This window comes from Ceratotherium simum, chromosome 38, assembly GCF_057802395.1.
Source record: "Ceratotherium simum simum isolate JZ-2026a chromosome 38, ASM5780239v1, whole genome shotgun sequence".
In the NCBI taxonomy this organism is placed as follows: Eukaryota; Metazoa; Chordata; class Mammalia; order Perissodactyla; family Rhinocerotidae; genus Ceratotherium; species Ceratotherium simum.
The window spans coordinates 25,884,578-25,903,344 of NC_141937.1; the positions used below are offsets into that span (position 1 = coordinate 25,884,578).

At 42.6% G+C, this 18,767-nt stretch overlaps 1 protein-coding gene across 3 annotated transcripts in view; it reads left to right on the forward strand.

Moving 5' to 3' along the window:
* UST (uronyl 2-sulfotransferase) overlaps window positions 1–18,767 on the forward strand; it is a 347,600-nt gene that overhangs the window by 111,930 nt on the left and 216,903 nt on the right. For all 3 annotated transcript variants that reach the window (XM_087425210.1, XM_087425209.1, XM_004440946.3), the window contains exon 2: window positions 6,659–6,702. In XM_087425210.1, coding sequence (XP_087281336.1) covers window positions 6,659–6,702 — 44 coding nt within the window. The remainder of the gene's footprint in view (window positions 1–6,658; window positions 6,703–18,767) is intronic.

Genomic DNA, 18,767 nt, shown 5'->3' on the forward strand with positions numbered 1-18,767 from the left:
TTTTATTTGACATTGACACTAATGCATATTATGGTTTCTATAAGAGGAATTAGAGTTAAAACATTTTTATGCTTCAGGGACCAATTCAGACAAAAATAGATCTGCTAATGCAAGACTTAAGAGTCAGGAATAAATTATATCCCCTGAAGGTCCTGGAAGCTCATTTGCACATTGCTAAAGGTATTTCAAACAATTGGGAAAACAATTTTGTATATTTTTGAAGACATATCAAGCCAGTATTGGAAAGTAATAGAAAATATCAAATAATTATTATTATTATTATTATTTTTTTTGGTGAGGAAGATTAGCCTTGAACTAGCATCTGTTGCCAATCCTCCTCTTTTTGCTGAGGAAGACTGGCCCTGGGCTAACATTTGTGCCAGTCTTCCTCCATTTTGTGTACGGGATGCTGCCACAGCATGGCTTGATAAGCAGTGTGTAGGTCCTCGCCTGGGATCTGAACCTGAGAACGCCAGGCCACCAAAGCAGATCGCGCAAACTTAACCACTACGCCACTGGGCTGGCCCTCAAATAATTATTTTATATTAATATTCATCCTTAATATGATAAACTGCCCTCCTGGCCTCATAATTATTTTATATTAATATTCATCCTTAATATGATAAACTGCCCTCCTGGCCTCAGGATTCTCTTTGATTTTCTCAATAATAAATAAAATTATGAAGTTGACTATAAATGATGAAATTGGGTAATATAAGATGTGGAAGTAACCCCCATTCATTGAGCACTAGCTGTATGCTGGGCAGGCATGATGCTAAGTGCTTTATACACGTCTTGTTGCATTTTCTTGACAACTCTATTACGTGCTGTTACGAATGTCCTCAGTTGCAAATGGGGCCATTAAGCCTCAGGGAAATTAAGTGATATTTCCAAGGTCACTCAACTCGTAAGGGGTAGGACTGACTTTTGAACCCAGGTCTTTCTGTTCTGGAGTCTACAGTTTTCCCTCTGTCACCCCTGGGCTTCTGTTCTTGGTCACCAGTGACAGTCACTTCTATTGGCAGTATCTTCCTGAGTCCATTAAGTGATTCCTTTGGGGCTCCTTTCCTCTCCCCTCTTACATCAGAGCGACTGTTGCTATTTAACACAGTGGCGCCCTGTAATTCTATTCAATAGTCCTTCTTCACGTCAGTGCTTCCACCAGTTTCTTCTTTATCCGGCTGTGTGGGTCTCTATTGGATTCACATGGGCATGGTGGTGGGCTCCTCTGTGTGGACCAGTTCCCTCACCGCCTCTCCACTCCAGGACTCCAGCCTGGAAAGACGAGTACCTCACTACTCTGGGACCAGACAGTGTCTTTGCTTCAGATTTTCTAGAGGCTTCCCTTCAGATCCTTGTGGGCCCTTAAAATGTGTGTAGGGATCAAATACGAGGTCTCCAGGACTGACGGAATGCCTCCTGTTGTTTGAGTCGAGTAGGGTCTGGGGAAGCTCCGGGCGGATGGAGGATTGTGTTTTTACCTCCCCTGTTGACTATGAAATAAGAGGTTCAACAGACAAGACGTGCTAAGCATTGTTTGCAGGAACAAATACGCTCTGAAACTAGAAGCTTTGAAAATTTTTCTTGAAAAGATTGGTGGAGTCCCGGAAAGGTTTGGGCAACCCATGTGGTTTAAGGCGTAAGTGCTCTGCCCAGAGATGCCATGAGCCGGCCCACTCTCAGGCAGCCTGGGAGCCAGCCCTGGCCCCCTGACCAGGTGCTTGCTGGGGTTGCCTGGTCCGCCTCCCCTGTGGTTGGGAGCCCTTCTGTGACCATCAGCCTTCCATCAGTGTTCTCCTTTGACATGAACCTCACGTTGTGCAATCTCTCCCCAGAAATGATGGAGGTGACCCGTGATGGACACCAGCCCGAATAACATCTGTTACTTTTTACTTCTGGAAAATGAGATTCAGCCTGAAGTATGAAGTGCTTTAATTTGTATTTTCGTGCTCCTCAACCCTGGCTAGACATTAGAATTACCTGAGGAACTTCAGAAATACCAAATGCCAAACGACTTGTCCCCAAATAATTAAATCAAAACAGCTGAGGCTGGGGCCTGGCATCAACATTTCTTAAAAATCATTGCAGGCAAGCGGAATGTGCAGGGAGGGTTGAAGACTCCTGAGAGGGAGGATGGAGAGGCAGTGGAAGAGGGTCTTGCATTGCTCCTGTTATTACTAGTAGTGCAACTAGTCCAGCTAGCAAACTTACTAGGGGCAGGGATCATTCCAAGCATTTTTCACAGAAAGAAACTATCCTTGTGTACTCCTTACAATAACATATGAGCTTATTTCATTCTTACAGACATGTGTATGGAGAACTTTGAAGAGGTAAAGCGATTTATTCAGAGTGGAATGACACTCTGGCGATTTGGGGAGATTCTCTATTATGAAAGTGAGATTTCACTTGTTTATCCAGGTGTACTATATCTGATTTTCCACAGCATTGCTCTTGTCAAAGAAGACTTAGATGGTTCTAGTATGGTTAGCGTGCCTTTGTTTGGCCAACAGAGACCGCGATATAATATAATAATTAGTGAGGAATCTTCAGATTCCAGGTCACGTTGCTGGCCTCCTAATTCCTAGTATCAGACTTCACATGAGTTTCTTGAAATGCATCTTTGCTGCAAATAGTTTATAGGATGGTGAAAGTAGGTAGATATGATAACATACTGTCCACAGGGACTCTGGTCCTACATAGAAACTCTGGTAAATACACAAACAGTGACTCCCGTGTACTTGGATTTAACACCTTTGCACGTTCACACGTGCTCTCGCATGTGATATTTACAACCTCCCTGGGAAGTCTCCACCATGAGGGGCTAGGTGGGTGGGGTGAGATTTAGAATGTATTCTAATTTAGCTGCTTGCTAAGTCTGAGATCTCTTGCCTTCTAGTGAGGGCATTCTTTAAACGGTTAAACCACTTGTTGGTTTTGGAGTATAGCTCTATAAATTTTAACCCACGTATAGAGACATGTGACCACCACCCCCCTCAGATATAGACTAGCCGCATAGAGTTCAGAGGGCAGTAGTTTTGCTTCTGATCAGTAGCCACCTGTCTCCTCCATCCACCTGAGCAGCCTGGACAAACTTAACTTTGTGTAAGAGGGTTCCCTTGATGCCAGCTGAGCTGGCGATTTCTTGGTTGTTTGGAGACAAGCCCTTCTGAAATGTTGACTGATGGAGGAGGGAAACAGGTGGGGTGTATGCCTTTCCTTTTTTTCTAGCTTGACAAGATACTGTCATCCTTGATCCTCCAAGGAAGGACTTGAGACATGAAAAGGAAGCTGAAATCAGAGCTCTAAAGGTGTGGGTTACTTTCTGGAAGGGAATGAAGTGATATGCCTTCTAGGCCACCAGAAATAAGGGCTACTGCCTCACAGGGTGCTGTGGCCTGGGATGGGAGACTGGGGTATGGAAAGTGGATGTTCACAGGGCGGTGGAGGTGGGTGGCAGGTAAGCACTTGACCTCTGTCGTGGCTCCAGACCCTTTGTCAGCCCTCCTCCCTCCTCCGTCTTTTCTTCCCCAATTCACATCTCAGCTCCAAGCCCGAAGGCCCAGGGGCCTTGAGTCTGATCTTCCTTCCCCACAACTTGACACCCTCCATAGAATCCTCTACAAGGCAGGGCAGCAGGAAGCTTCTTTGATGCTGGGAGGCTGTTCAGGGGAGCTGATTTTGATGACAGTGCTCATCCTTTGATCTCTACAGCTAACAAGTTACCAACTTCAGATTGGAAAATTCTAACAGTTTTGTTTACTTTGCACTATGAAAGCTTAAGATCCTAGGATGAAAAGCTCTACTTAAATACCAAATAATAATACGGTTATACCCTAGGAGAATGAAAACTTGTGTCTCCAGCTAAAGAAATACCTCTTATTCGTGTAGCTTTTCTTGTCCCTATCCGTATCTCTGTGACACACACGAGGCATTTACAGCCTCTGTGTTCTAGTAAAGCACAGGAACATAACACAGATGGGAGCTCGGGCTCTGCTGGTGGAGATAATCGGTCCATGGTACAAGGGCCAACACGGGTCAGGCTGCTCCTTTCTGTGCAGAAAGAAGTGAAGTTTTCTGGGAGGGAAGGAGGGATGCGGGAAGGAGGGATGCAGGAAGGGTGGAAGGACACTTGAGCTGAGTCTAAATGGAGCGGGTAGGGAAGAGCTTTTCTTGCAGAGGAAAGAGCCAGTTCAAACCTGGCTGACAACAGGTTGGTGTCTTCCAGAGAAGAGAGAACGTTGTTGAGCCTGGTGGCGGGTATGGTAGGAGGCAGGGCCTGGGTCATGTAGGGTGTAGATCATGCTAAGGAGTTGACTATTTTGTTCTTAGAGAGAAAGAGATTTTAAGCAGAGGGCTAACATGGCCCAATTGATAAGATTTAAATATACCTCTGGTTGCTGTATGGTAGGGGAGAAAATTAGTGATCAATGAAGAGACACAAAGGCTCTCCCGGAGGACCCAGAGGGGCTGGTGAGAAGTGGTCAGATTTAAGTAATATTTTGAAGGCTGAGCCAATGGGACTTGTGACTGGGTTGGTATGGATGGGATAAGGGAAAGAGAGGGATCAAGAATGACCCTTGGGCTTCAGAGCCCGTGAGGGAAGGTGTGTATCATGTAACCAGATAAGGAAGACGGGGAGGCAGTGATTGGGGGGTGGGATCAGAGCAAATCAGAGTTCTGTTTGGACTGGCGAAGTGGGAGATAACTGTAGACATCCAAGCTGAGGCGCCGAGGAGTCACTGGGTACCCACCCGCCTCTGGGGTTTGAGGTGGAAATCAGGCATTTAAGTCATTCCTTCTTAAGAACTTAGTTCTTCTGAAAACTTTGACTATTTTAGAAACATGTAGTTATTTGAGCTTGCTTTGATCCCTGAGCTTGATAACCGGAGAACATGCTAGAGTATGTTGAGATTTCTTACCTCCCTCCTGTGGATAAGGGAAGATGCATCCACATGACGAGCAGACGGGAGCCCTCTGCAGCTATACCAACTGCATTATGGTGGGATAGTTCTGAATATTTCTCTAGACTTAGGCAACCATTTCTCTGAGTTTTTTTATGCACACCCACTTTATTAAGTCAGACGTAAATCTCATTTCCTATTCATATATGTTCCCGGTGGAGTGCAGCACAATAATTAAGATCTAACAAATTGTTAATCATGTTCACGTTTCAAAGGTTCCTGAAGATAACCCAATCACGAGTGTTCCAGGTGCTTGTGTCTGAGTGTCTTGTGCATGACGATTGGACCCCATTGTGCCTCTACCATATACAATAGCCAGAGTACAGTCGCTGTGGACATCAAGTGGGTGATAGATCAGAAGACGACAAAGAAAAAGGGGTGGATGATGCCTCAGTAGGGAAAACACCTAAAAGCCAAGACCCACTTACCTGTTATGTTTGGATAAGTTTCCCCACTTGAACTATCCCTGGGTTAAGCTATGCTTCCCCTTTCTATTGCATTTTCTTAAGTCACTTTTGCCGTCTCTTGAAAAAGCACCTTTCATCTATTCCAACGAGGACATTTATCTTATTCCCTAATCTACTGTCCTCTGTAAGTATCCTTGGGTCTCCAGTGTTTTCCTTATTTTGTTCTGTTAGAAAGTCTAGTCATCTTCACTTTCCCCTAGACTGACAAGCGTTGCCCCCTTGGAGAGGAGCCTCCAATTATGCCGTCCGCATCATTGGCTCCCCACATGAACAAACGTGTTGCCAGATGGTAACATTGGCGGTGCCGGGGCTGCGCAAAAGCCGGGGATGGTAACACTGTGGGTAGGCTTTTCAGATGAGCAGATGACTGAGCACCTTCCGGAAAAACCAGTCTTCCCTCCTCTCTGCAGTGAAACAGCTGTGTGATCGTGAGCAAAAGGCTGGATTTCTTCAGGCCTCTGTTCTCTCCTTTGTAAATGGGGATAATTATAAGCCACCTCTGATATCTGAATTAAATGAGTGAACACCTGTAAAACACTTAACAGAGTACCTGCTACATAAAAGGAACTCAACAAGCTTTAGTTCCCATCTTAACCTAACCCCCAGAGTCTTTATTCGTCAGGAAACAATAGCCGTCTGCTCTGAAAACACACAAGCCAGTAAGTGGCTGTTAGTGAAGACAGATCAAGCTTCGGAAGTGAGCTAGACTGAAAAGATGAAGGGCATTGACAGTTACCACAACGTGGAGGAAGGGCGCAGCGGTTCTTGCAGCGTGGTATCAGGGCCCGCACCATCAGCATCACTTGGGAGCTTGGTAGAAATGCAGATTCTCACAGCTACTGAGTCAGAACCTCTGGGAGTGGGCCGGGTGGTCTGGGGTTTTAGCGAGCCCTACAGGTAATTCTGATGCACACTCAAGTTTGAGAACCAATGATCTAAAGTAAACTTAACAGATATTGGGTGAGAAATAATGGTGCATGTTCTTCGTGTGTATGTCTGTGTGCATACACACCCACATATGTAGAATGTTTGTACTGCTGAAACTATTAACCAAGTGTGGTAATACCAGCAGAATCCCGCCAAACTGACAATTAATTACCCATTTTTCTTTGGTACTGTTGTCTGAATCGAAATATGTCTAGAATGCTTATTTTCGGTGACTTTGCACTAAATTCATTTTGGGTTTAAAACTATTGATTCATCAATTTTTTTCTTCTTTTTTTTTTTTAGGAAATTCCACTTACTTGGATGACCATGGACCACCTCCTAGTAAGGTAAGGTCTTTACTTATGGTGTAAATCCTCTTTTTCTTTTCTCAGTACCCACAGCCTCCAATAACCCCAACCAGATCCCTCCTGGCTCTGAATTGTTCACAAGAAAATAGTGGATGACAGATGTCAAGTTAGTCTTTGACTTATAGTGAGGAGAAAATGGAAGCATATGAAGATATCCAAAATGGTGAGGGAGGAGGAGCCATTATTTTTTTTTTTAATTGGCCCTGGGGTAACATCAGTGCCCATCTTCCTCTACTTTATATGGGACACTGCTACAGCATGGCCTGATAAGCAAAGCATCAGTCCACGCCTGGGATCCGAACCCACGATCCCCAGGCCACCGAAGCAGAGCGTGTGAACCCAACCGCTGCACCACCGGGCCGGCCCCGCATCAGTAGCTGTAGCTATCCCAGGCATGGGAGCCTTAGGCTGCCTTCAGACCTTTGGCTGCAGCCTCTGCTGCCTCATTTGCCTCAGCATCCGTGCTGGCCTGTGATTTGATGTCCCCAACCCAGCCTCCTCATGCCTTAGGGTCTTGGGGCTAGACTCACCTCTACTCCTTTCCCCCTGACCTGCCTTAGTTGAGATACTCCACCCAAGGTCAACCCCTTGGAACTGGCCTTCTCTGCCAGTGCCCTCTCAAGGCTCCTCTAGCCTGGTCTGCATGCCTTCTTTAGTTCTTTTCCTGTAAGCAGTTTTGTCCTGACTTTTAAAGGTCAGAACAGTCCTGTGAAGTATTAATGTAGTTCCCACTACTATCTACTTTCTTGAGCTCAGTGAAAACCAAATGTCCATCTGCAAAAATTGAGAGAAGCAAACATAGTCTTTGACCACTTAAGGCTATGCCTGCGAAGTACAGTTGTGAGTACATAATGAGAAGATAATCATCCACTAACCTTAAAGGCTGGAAATGTAGCGCAAAGTCGGCTTTCAAGTTTGTGGGATTTGAAGAACTCTATCACCTTTAAGACCTTGAGCTTTGGAATGAGGTATTTCTGGGTTTGTCATTGGCTCTGCTGCTTTCCATATTTGACACTGGACAGATTACTTAATATTTTGAGCTTCAGTTTTTTGATGTGGAAGGTGGGATTAAAAATACTTCCCACAGTACAGAACATCTCAAAGGACTGAATGAGCTGATATGTGACAAGCACTCAGGACCTGGTATGCAATAAGCGTTAAATGAACGGTGGCTCGCGTTAACTAGACTGGAGTAACGTGAGGATTATTGATGAAAGGTACGGTAGTATTTATCACAGTCATGAATGGCTCTACCACTTGGTCCACTGCATAGATATCGAGTGATGCTGCAGGCACTAGGAATACAAATATGAAACAAAATAAGAACAAGAACAAAATAGCCCGTGTGCTGGAGGCTCAAAAGAATATAGAGGATTAGACGCCCTCTGAGGATCAGGACCGCATCTAGCTCATCTCAGTATCCTCACATCCTTGCATCAGCCTCGGTGCACGGAGAGGCACATCGTGACTATTCATTAAATTTCACTGAATTGGACCATGGAATCCAGAGCTGGAATCTGAATTAGGTCTTCTGGCTCCCATCCCAGGTTCTTTCCACTGGGCCAGTGTTCTCAAACTTTAGCTTGCATCAGGATTTCCTGGAGGCTTGTTGAAACACAGGTTGCTTGGCCCAGACCCCTGAGTGCCTGATTCTGTAGGTCTAGGGTGGGACCTCAGAAATTGCATTTCTGACAAGCTCCTAAGTGATGCTGTTGCTGCAGATCTGGGGACGATGTTGAGAAACACTGCTGTAAAGGCTATGAATATAAAGAAAGCCATTTCCCTGGATATTTTCTGGGTTATTTTTACTGCTAATAGCCTAGATAGAGTGGTATGGATTATTACATAAAGACTATTTATTAATATAATGATGACTCACCATTGTAACTTTTCTTGTAGTGAAAACATATTTTCTTTGGTCAATAAGCTGCCTAGGAGGGAAGATGAGTGGGGGTGGGGAAGAAGAGTGGTGTGAATGGCCTGCTTCTCTCCCAAGTGGGGCCAAGTGAGCCCTTCCCACCCTCTCGGCTCTGCAAGGAAGGGGTTTAGGTGGCTCTGTCTGTGGGACCCATCGGCTGTTTCCCTCAATGGCATGTTGGGACATTACTTTGGTTCCAGGTTTGGTAAATGGGGTTCTACCTGGTCAGAAGACCCAAGCTCACTTTATATAAATTTGCCTTCTTGAACTCAATCCTTAGTGACCAGCCTGGGACCACCCTTTAGTCTGCCTGGGGGCCTTGCTCTTGCAGAGTTGGCCATCCTGCCTGCCTCTTTGCCAGCATTCTTGGTGCCTAGATTCTGTGTTTGATGGGCTCTCTCCCCTACTCCCTGTAGGGCTTTCCCTGGCCGTGCATCCTTCCACCCCTGCTATCTCATCTTCACCCCTCCCTTCCCTGCACTCCCAACTAAGGCTCCCTGTGATACACAAAAATGATCAGGTCATATCAAATCATTTTAGACCACTTGCAGAATAAATCCAAGCTTGAAAATTGTGAATATAATCTCTTTCAACTAGCAGAAGTTTATGTAATACAAATTCTTTCACTCTAACTGTATTTTCATTATCTAGGAGTTAAGTAGCAAAAACACTCTTGACTTTCTAAGCAGTAGCCAAAATAAGAAGAATATAAAAATGGGTAAAAATAATATTGGTATGTTAACATTTTTTCATCCATGCTTATTACTTCTGGCAGGGTGGAAATGAGTCCCAGAAGTGGTGAAGTCAGACTTCCAGATAAAGGTCCCTTGAGTGTCCTTGAGATGGGGCCTCGGTTATCAGGTCTAGTGACCACTGCCATATCCAGGGACATGGTGGCATCCAGAGGATGAGGACTCATACATGTGTGGCCTCCAGAGTGAACCCCCAGCCTGGCAGGGGAAGCAAGATTGAGTCCAGACCCACAGTTTTCGTATTTGGTTGGCACTCAGAAATAACCTTTTGTTGCCAAGATTGAAAGAGCTGTGGTCTAGATAAAGTAAGATTTTTAAACCCTGAAAAGGTACTGAGATTAACAGGCAAGTTCTCATTTTATTAAAAGCTCAGTTCCACAGGCTTCGCATTCCACAAGTAATAGCCATTTAGGGAATGGGGCGTGTGCCACACAGCACACAGAGCCTGGGACTTCATTCTCTCCAATGTTTTCATAAAAATGAGCCAAATGCCTCTGGTTTTTACTTGTTTTTAAAATTCACTTTAACCTCACGGCTCACCTCAGTTTTTGATCTAAGTCATTATTTAAAGGCAAATGTTAGTATTTTCTTTTGTTGACCACTTTTTACTACCACTTTATGTGTGCACAGAAAGCAGTGGTTAAAGGTTAGAACCCTACCAAGAATGAACACGTAGATCTCTATTGAATGAACTAAAAAGATACTCTTGAGTACAAAAACAGGCATGAAATTGCAAGTATAGTGTGATTGCACTTTTTATAAAGTTGTGTGCATATGTATGTGTGGATGCAGAGAAAAGCCTGGAAGGCTAACGGTGTTTTCTCCAGATAGTGAGATTTCAGGGAGAATTTTACTCTTTTCCTTATACTTTTCTGTATAATTTGAGTTCATTAAGGTAATGCTTGCTCAATCTAAAAATGAGGGAAAAAAATGTCCTTGTGTAAGAAGTTTAAAGTTTGGCTGAAAAGCCTGCCGTGCTCTGGCCTCTGTAGCATCATCGGCTGTTCTGTCGACCCCCCGGGCACTGTGACCTCTGGAGGTTGACGTCTTCTCCTCCTGGCTTCACTTCACCTGGAACGCGGGTCCCTGATGTGAGCAGCAGGCATCAGCAATGATAAATTCTGGTGGTTGCAAGTAGGATAGGGTTATCATTTCACTTATGTTGGATTCCCAAATCTGATAGATAAGAAGAGCTGGTCTGAGCAACTCAAGGAAAATAAAACCACTTTCCATAGCTGATTTCTTTCCTAGGTGCCCAGCACTCTGCTAAGCGCTTTGCATGCAAGTTTAGACTCTATAAAAGAGGAAGTAATTTTTTAATCCTTATTTTACAGATGAGGGAACTGGATCTTAGAGAGGCTGAATACCTTGCCAAAGGTTGTTCACTAAGCACTGGACTTGGGATTCCAGCCCAGGGCTGTGTAGCTTCAGGGTCCACATTTTTAACCATCGTGAGATTACTTATTTAAGTAGAAATACAATAATATATATATATTTTTTTTTTGGTGAGGAGGACTAGCCCTGAGCTAACATCCGGTGCCAATTCTCCCCTTTTTTTTTCTTGAGGAAGAGTGACCCTGAGCTAACATCCATGCCCATCTTCCTCTACTTTTTATATGGCACACCGCCACAGCATGGCTTACCAAGTGGTGCGTCGGTGCGCACCCGGGATCTGAACCTGCGAACCCCCGGCCCCTGAAGAGGAGCGCACGCACTTAACTGCTTGTGCCACCGGGCCGGCCCCAAAATACAATAATTTTTTTACCTTATTTCTGGAGTTTACCCTTTTATATAAGTTACCTGGTACTTTAACTAGTACAATAAACAAGTCAATTCTCAGTATACCGGAAAAAATAATCACCATTTACCATCTGGATCCAATGGACTCTTCTAATTTTTTTTTTTAACTATCTAGTAAATTTTTAAATTTCTACCTCGTCTTTTTCCTTCCAATCACCTTAGTATATATCTCTACCTTCAGCATTTGTCCATTTACAAACTGTATATAAAGTAAATTTTGGTGTACAAATATCATAAAACGTGAAAGACTGCTGTTCCACATTCATTTAGCAAAATGGTCTGGTCCAGGTTCTTGTCACACATCTTGTTTGATGAAGCCCTTCCTCTTGAATGACTAACTGCTGAGAATACTATATTTTCTTGTCGTCCTTAGAAATATATTATTCACTCATCGACTCGAGTTTAAGAGAAAGAATCTATGAAGACCATTGTCTTCAGACAGAGTCTGAGGTATCACTGTTACGATCAACTTTGTCATCATCGTTAGAGTCTTGCGTGCTGCCATCTGACCCTTAGCATTCATCTCTGATTCCTCTGATGCTTCTGAAACCTCTCCCTCTGTCAGTTTTCTTCTTTGCCATTATAGGCAGGAGTGAAAAATTCTAAATTCTCCACTCCATTCAATGAAAGTTAAAAGCAGACTGCAAAGATGATGTCTCCAGTGTTCTTTTCTGGCTTTGAGAAAGATGATGCAATACTTGGGGCAATGCAATACGAAATATGAAGAGTGATGCAGTAATGGCAATTTATTTCCCCTAATGAATCGTTCTCCTGGGCCCACACTGTTCGATACAGCCATTGGGCTTATGTAGCTACTTAAACTTAAATTAATTAAAATTCAAAAAATACAAACTCAGTTTTTCAGTTGCAGTAGCCACATATCAATTTCTCTGTAGCCATATGCAGCTAGTGGCTGCTCTATTGGACAACACAGAATGGAACATTTCAGTCATTGCTGAACAGCAGTGTAGTTCTTTTTTTTTTTTTTTAAAGATTTTATTTATTCCCCCCAAAGCCCCAGTAGATAGTTGTATGTCATAGCTGCACATCCTTCAGTTGCTGTATGTGGGACTCGGCCTCAGGATGGAGGGAGAGGTGGTGCCTCGATGCGCACCCGGGATCCGAACCCGGGCCACCAGCATTGCAGCGCGCACACTTAACCACCAAGCCACAGGGCCGGCCCAGCAGTGTAGTTCTAAGCCATTCCATGATTCTTACATTTTTCTTTTACTGTAGTCTTTTTAAAGCATATTTGGGAATAATTGATGCATAATTGGTAGGTAATTATTCTAGGATGATGAAATAGCAAAGTGTTTTAAGTTGTAGAAAAAAATCATTAAGATCCCATAATGGATCTTAGATTTTTTAAAGGGACTAGGTGACCCATATGGTAATTGCAAGGTAGAATGAGTTTTATTCTCCTTATTTAAAAAAAAGAAAAGTATATTTTGTTCGGAATATCTCTAAGAAAGAATACAGTCAAGAAATATTAATCCATACAAATAGTTAGAACTGATCAAAAAAATTCAACAAAACCTAAAAAACTAAAATTGGGTCCATTGGATCCTGATGATGTATTGAAAGTTAAGATATATTACTAATGTGTACATTTGTTTATGCAAGTGTTTTAATATATAAAATAATATATATTATTTTGTATATAAAGCCATGTGCTAGCTAGTATTAGTATTCAAAATTCTATTTTAGAATGGGCTCATTAGAAGAAAGTTTATAATTTATTATGCAGAGCAAGCAATCTCCAAATGAATGAGGAGTGGTAATATTAATTGAGATGACATTTCTATGGCATCTAGCCACATCTGGCAGTGAAAAATTGCTCAATAAAAGTTATTCCTTCTTACCTCCCCAAAATTAATTTCCCTATACTACCAATTTATTATTGAGTGCTTACTTTGTGCAAAGGATTGAGAAGATACAAAGAAGGGGAAGAGACCCTCTGCTATCTAATGCCTTATACTATAGTTGCATCTGAAGGTTTGGTGGAATTAAAGACTATGAGATCCCATGGTTCTATGGTTGATATATTCTTTAGTCTAAACAACCCTATACAACCATTCCTTCATTCAAGAGTTCATTATGCACCAAATCTGTGTTGGGCTCTGTGTTAGGTTCTGGGGCTATAAGGCTACAGAAGGCACAGGCCCTGCCCTCGAGGAGTTTAGAGTCTAGTGGGAAGGACAGTTAGCAAACAGGCCTGATCTAATACGTTAAGTAGGTTGCAAGGTGCTATAATGAGGGTGAACACAGGATGTTCCCCCTGACCTCCTCTCCAGGTGTGAGTCCTGAAGGTTGAGTAGGAGTAAATAACCAGGTCAAAGAGTCTGGGATGGAGGGGGTGAGGAGGGCTGGGCCTCACTACTGGACTTTGAGGAGTGGTGGGTGGAAAGTGGAGACATGAACTGCTTTGAGGAGCTTGACTTTAATAGGAGACAAAAGATGATAGCCTAGGAGATGGGGACTGTGTTGGCATAATTGTATAGTAGAAAAAATTGAATAGGAAGAAAGGAGTGATGAATCACAAATTCAGTTCAGAATGGTATTATGGGTTGAATTGTGTCCCCCAAAAAGATATATTCAAGTCCTAACCTTTAGAATCTGTTAATGTGATCTTATTTGGAAGTAGGCTCTTTGCAGATATAATAAAGTTAAGACGAGGTCATGCTGGAGGAGGATAGGCGCTAAATCCAATATGACTGATGTACTTCTAAGAAGAGGGAAGGTTGGACACAGAGACAGAGACACACAGGGAGAATGCCATATGACAATGGAGGCAGAGATGAGAGTTATGCTGTCACAAGACAAGGAACACCAAACATTGCAGGCAACCACCAGAATCCAGGAGGGAGGCTGCAGCAGATTCTCCCTCTGAGCCCCCGGGAAGGAACCAACCCTGCTGACCCCTTGATTTCAGACTTCTGGCCTTCTGAACTATGAGAGAATAAATTTCTGTTGTTTTAAGCCACCCAGGTTGTGAGCCTTTGTTATGGCAGCCCGAGAAAGTAATTCAAATGGGTTGAATTTATTATTTTCAATTATCAGGAGAGCATTGATTGTTATGCTCTGTTAGGCATTATATGTCTTGATTTAATAAACATTGAAACCATCCTTAGAAGTCTATCATTAGGATGATTTAAATGCATTTTTTTAACATTCAGTACTATTCCAGTTTTTCCCCAATATTCTTTCTTCACTTTTCTTCGTAATTCTTTTTTTCCTTTCTTAATTCTCATGTCTTCAGCTACTTTATTATCCCCAATATTCTCTCCAATTTCTCCTTTTTGAAATTCATTTCTACCATTCGAATTGTGTTTTTTTAATATTAAAAAAATCATATTATATTACCTTACACTTTTCTCTGAAAAGGACCTCAGCAACATCATTTAAGAGAAAGTTACTTAAAGGAAACTTCCTGTTTTCGCAGGATCAGAGGCTATGAAAGCAACAAAGAAAAATGGTAAAGTCCCCTGCCCTTTAAAAAATATGTCCCTATATGCATAGGAAACTTAGCCTGCCATTTAACACCAGCTATCACGAGTCCCTAAGGAAGACTGCATTTTCATTTCTGTTTGTTTTTTCCCTTTCAATAACTCTTTTAAACTTGGAGATTCATTAGCTGAAAGGAGACGTTTTAATGCTCTCTAGTAAGGAAACCATTGGAGCTTAAAGAGGAAAAGTTGCGTATCCAGGAATCATGGTGGGTAAGTGACTTCCGGGAGATACTGGGAGTACAGTTACCTTCAGGTGTGTCGGCCAAGCACCGGTCAACTTGGAGGGGTTTCCAAAATTCCCCTTCTCCCTGAGGGCGGGATTGCTGAGTTTTATGTGCACACACAGTCTCCTTCTGTCGGAATCACTTTTTACTTGGAAGATCAGATCTGAGATTCAAGAGGAGGAGGAATTTCTTGTTTCTATCCCTCAAAATCTCAAAACCTATTTTTCAGGATAGACAAGAACAACCCGTGTGTTTTCCTCTTGTCTGTGAGGATCTGCAAGAAGCAAATAAATCTGGGGCACAGAAGTGGGTTGTGCGCTGAGCCTGCCTTCTCCAACTGCTTCCATTCTGACAATTTCTGAAGTTATGGCTGCTGATAAGAGGACCCCCTGGTTTTACGGCTCCCTTCATCCTGCCATAAATGACATCAGATGTGGTCAAGACCCACACTGTCTGATTTTCTTTGGGGGAAAACAATTGGCCTTCTCAGGAAGTTTGTATCTGGGCCGGCCCCGTGGCTTAGCGGTTAAGTGCGCGCGCTCCGCTACTGGCAGCCCGGGTTCGGATCCCGGGCGTGCACCAACGCACTGCTTCTCCGGCCATGCTGAGGCCGGGTCCCACATACAGCAACTAGAAGGATGTGCAACTATGACATACAACTATCTACTGGGGCTTTGGGGGGAAAAAAAGGAGGAGGATTGGCAATAGATGTTAGCTCAGAGCCCGTCTTCCTCAACAAAAAGAGGAGGATTAGCATGGATGTTAGCTCAGGGCTGATCTTCCTCAAAAAAAAAAAAAGAAGTTTGTATCTTCTTATTTTTATCTAAGGCGGAAACAATGAAGTTTCTTTACAGTTATTTTTTAATTATGAAATATTCCAAACACAAAAATTAGACAAACATACACCTGATACACCCAATGTACCCACTCCTTAGACCTAAAACGTGTTGCTATTTTAACTTGTCAGATTCTTAATTCTGACTTTTGTATTTATTCTCGTTGGCTAGGAGGCTGAGGAGCACAGATTTTAGAATCAGATCTCAGTTCAAATCCTCGATGTGTGGCTAGTTACCCTAGAATAAATACTTCACCTCTTTGATCTTCAATTTTCTGTTTCTAAAGGAGGATAGTGATATCCACCTCTTAGAGTCGTGAGGCTTAAATTCAGTAAACGGAAAACACATAGGATGATGCCAGACATGAACACACTCAGCAGTGGGGCCTCAGTATTGTAGGTATTTCCTTTTGCAGCCTTTTACCATTCTGGTAATTTCAAAATTCTCAATTTGCCATAACTTAGAGTAACCCTGGCTCCCAACCCCCCAACCCTATTTCCTTTGGATTTTTAAAAAGCAATTAATTACATGTCAGTTGGCATACCAGATACTGTATCCTTACTTAGAAGAACTTTCTGGTCCTGTGGGTATCCTTCCTTTTATTCCTGGGGCTACTTCAGCCCGCTAAGCAAGGTCTTCCCTGATCCCCTTGTCATTTATCTTTTTTTTCTTAAGCTTACCTTGTTCTCTGTGTCTAAACCTGACTTGACCCGAAGTCCTTTAAAAAAAAAAAAGACCTACAAAAGTGATGCTGCTTTTCATTCTATGGAAGAATCAATTGCACTGGGTAATAGTTTTGTGTTTAATGATTCATGATAAATATATTAGGTTTAGAGACAGAGAACTAGCAGGACAGAATGAAGCATGGAGTCCAGAATCAGTTTCACTCTGATGAGCATGACCTTGAAGGAGTCCCTTCCACCCTCTCATTTTTTTAATCACGGCACACGATAGGAAAATTAATGACGTGAATGTTTTATTCTTAAATAACTCTAAGAGCTTCCGAGCTCAGTGTGTGCTATAAAGAACTTTATGCTTTCGTTTAAGATGGATGATTAATAGCTTAGAAGGCAAAAGAACCTGCAGAAGAGGGAAAAATCAGCCTTACATAATAGAGTTATTGTTTCTTGTCCCGAAGTCACCTGTGTTCTTGCTTCACTCTTCCTTCTTGCTCACCACAGCTCTTAATTATGAACATGGAAGGCTTTGGCCCAGCAAGTGGCCTCCTGAGATTTCAACTTTCCGTGGAGATCTGTGTCCAAGTTCAGAAACAATACTTCTCAATTTGTCAATTTTAGGAGCATGTCATGTGTCTACTCTTTCCCAAGAAGAACATCACGAATGCATTTCTTCCTCAACAAGTGTTTAGTGCTATTAACCACATCTTCCACTTCTTTTTTTTATTAAAATTTTTTTATTTTTAATTTGTTTATTAAAAAGAATTCTGTGAAGCCACAGGTTTAAAACTGTGTGGTTTATGTAGTTGTTCTTTTAGCAACTTCTATACTCCACTCCTTGAGGCCCGAGGGCCAGTTATCATTGATAAGATGTTCTCCAAATCTTAGCCAAGCCAGCATCAGCTGCAATCACGGCTTGACAGATTGTCTGGGTTGGGCCGCCTTCAACAAAAAAGGAAGGGCTTTAAATGAAGCATGAAATTTTAAAATTGCACACTGTTGTTGAAAAGCATACTTAATCAAGAAATTGCTTTAGCTAATTAAGAAAACCCCTGCCACCATTCTTTGGCAGGGTAGTGGTTGCTTCAGTTTTCAAAGTTGTCATGGCTTAATCATCTTAGCAGCTCCCAATGTAGTTACTTAATCCTTTTTGCTTGTTTGTTTTATTCCTTCCTTGACCATATGATCAATTTTTTTCTTTTAGAAATTATACATGTTCCTATTTTGTTTGGATTTGGAAAGTACAGAAAATTACAGAGTAGCATGAAAAAATAATCACCATAACGCCATCACTTAGAGGCAACTGTAATGAAGAGTTTTTCACAATCCTGTCCAGTCTTTAGAGTATATTAAGAATATTAAAGGCTTATGTAACATTTGATGCAAATATTTTTCCAGTGCTTTTGTGTAGTTTTTATGTTTCATCAAAGTCATGTAGGTACATAATGAACAGAGTTTAAAGCACCAAATGGCTCACGGGCTTGTTATAAGAAAGTGACCCCTGACTACGCCCTTCCCCATAACTTCCTGCCCTTCAGAAAGTTACTTTAAACTCTTTTAACAGAGTCTTGAGTATTAGCTTTCATGTCTCTGAATAACCTGCGTTATGTTGCTTCTTCTTGATTTTCTCAGCTGTAGGCGTTGTCCGTTGACATCCTCCTGGGGAACAGAAGGATTTCGCTCTTTCCTCACAGCCTACCCGCCTCCAACACGGAAGCCCCTTCTCGTCCCCATCCTCCTAAACTGGGCGTGTGTTATTTGGGCCCTATCAGCACCCAGTGTTTTTATTGTTGACACTAGGTAAATAATAGCGACAGCTGAGCCATTATGATGATGTTTCCTTTCCTGTTCATCTTTTTGTTTTCTTTGTAACAAGTTAAGCGTCTTGTTTTGGAAATTTATTTTCATACTTTTCTATGATCCCTGGTTTATCCTCAAACTCTTCTCCAGTTGTGTAAATCTCCTCTCTGTCCCTCTGAACACATTAGGTGTTTTATCAGTGTTGAGTTGGTGAAGTCTTTCTTGAGCCTTCTCGTCCGCCCCCACCTGGGCTGCTTGCGCTCAGCCGCCTGCTCGCGTGTGTCTCCGGAGGTCTCTTCACTCTCTTCTGTGTTTGCTCCCATTTCCTGGTCCCATGTTGTATTAGTTTCCCATCGCTGCTGTAACAAATTACCATAAACCCAGTAGCTGAGAACAGCACAAATGTATTATCTCACAGTCTGGAGTTCAGAAGTCTGAAATGGGTCTCACTGGGCTGAAATCAAGGAGTCAGCAGGGCTGCGTTCCTTCTGGAAGCTCTAGGGGAGAATCCATTTCTTGGCCTTTTCC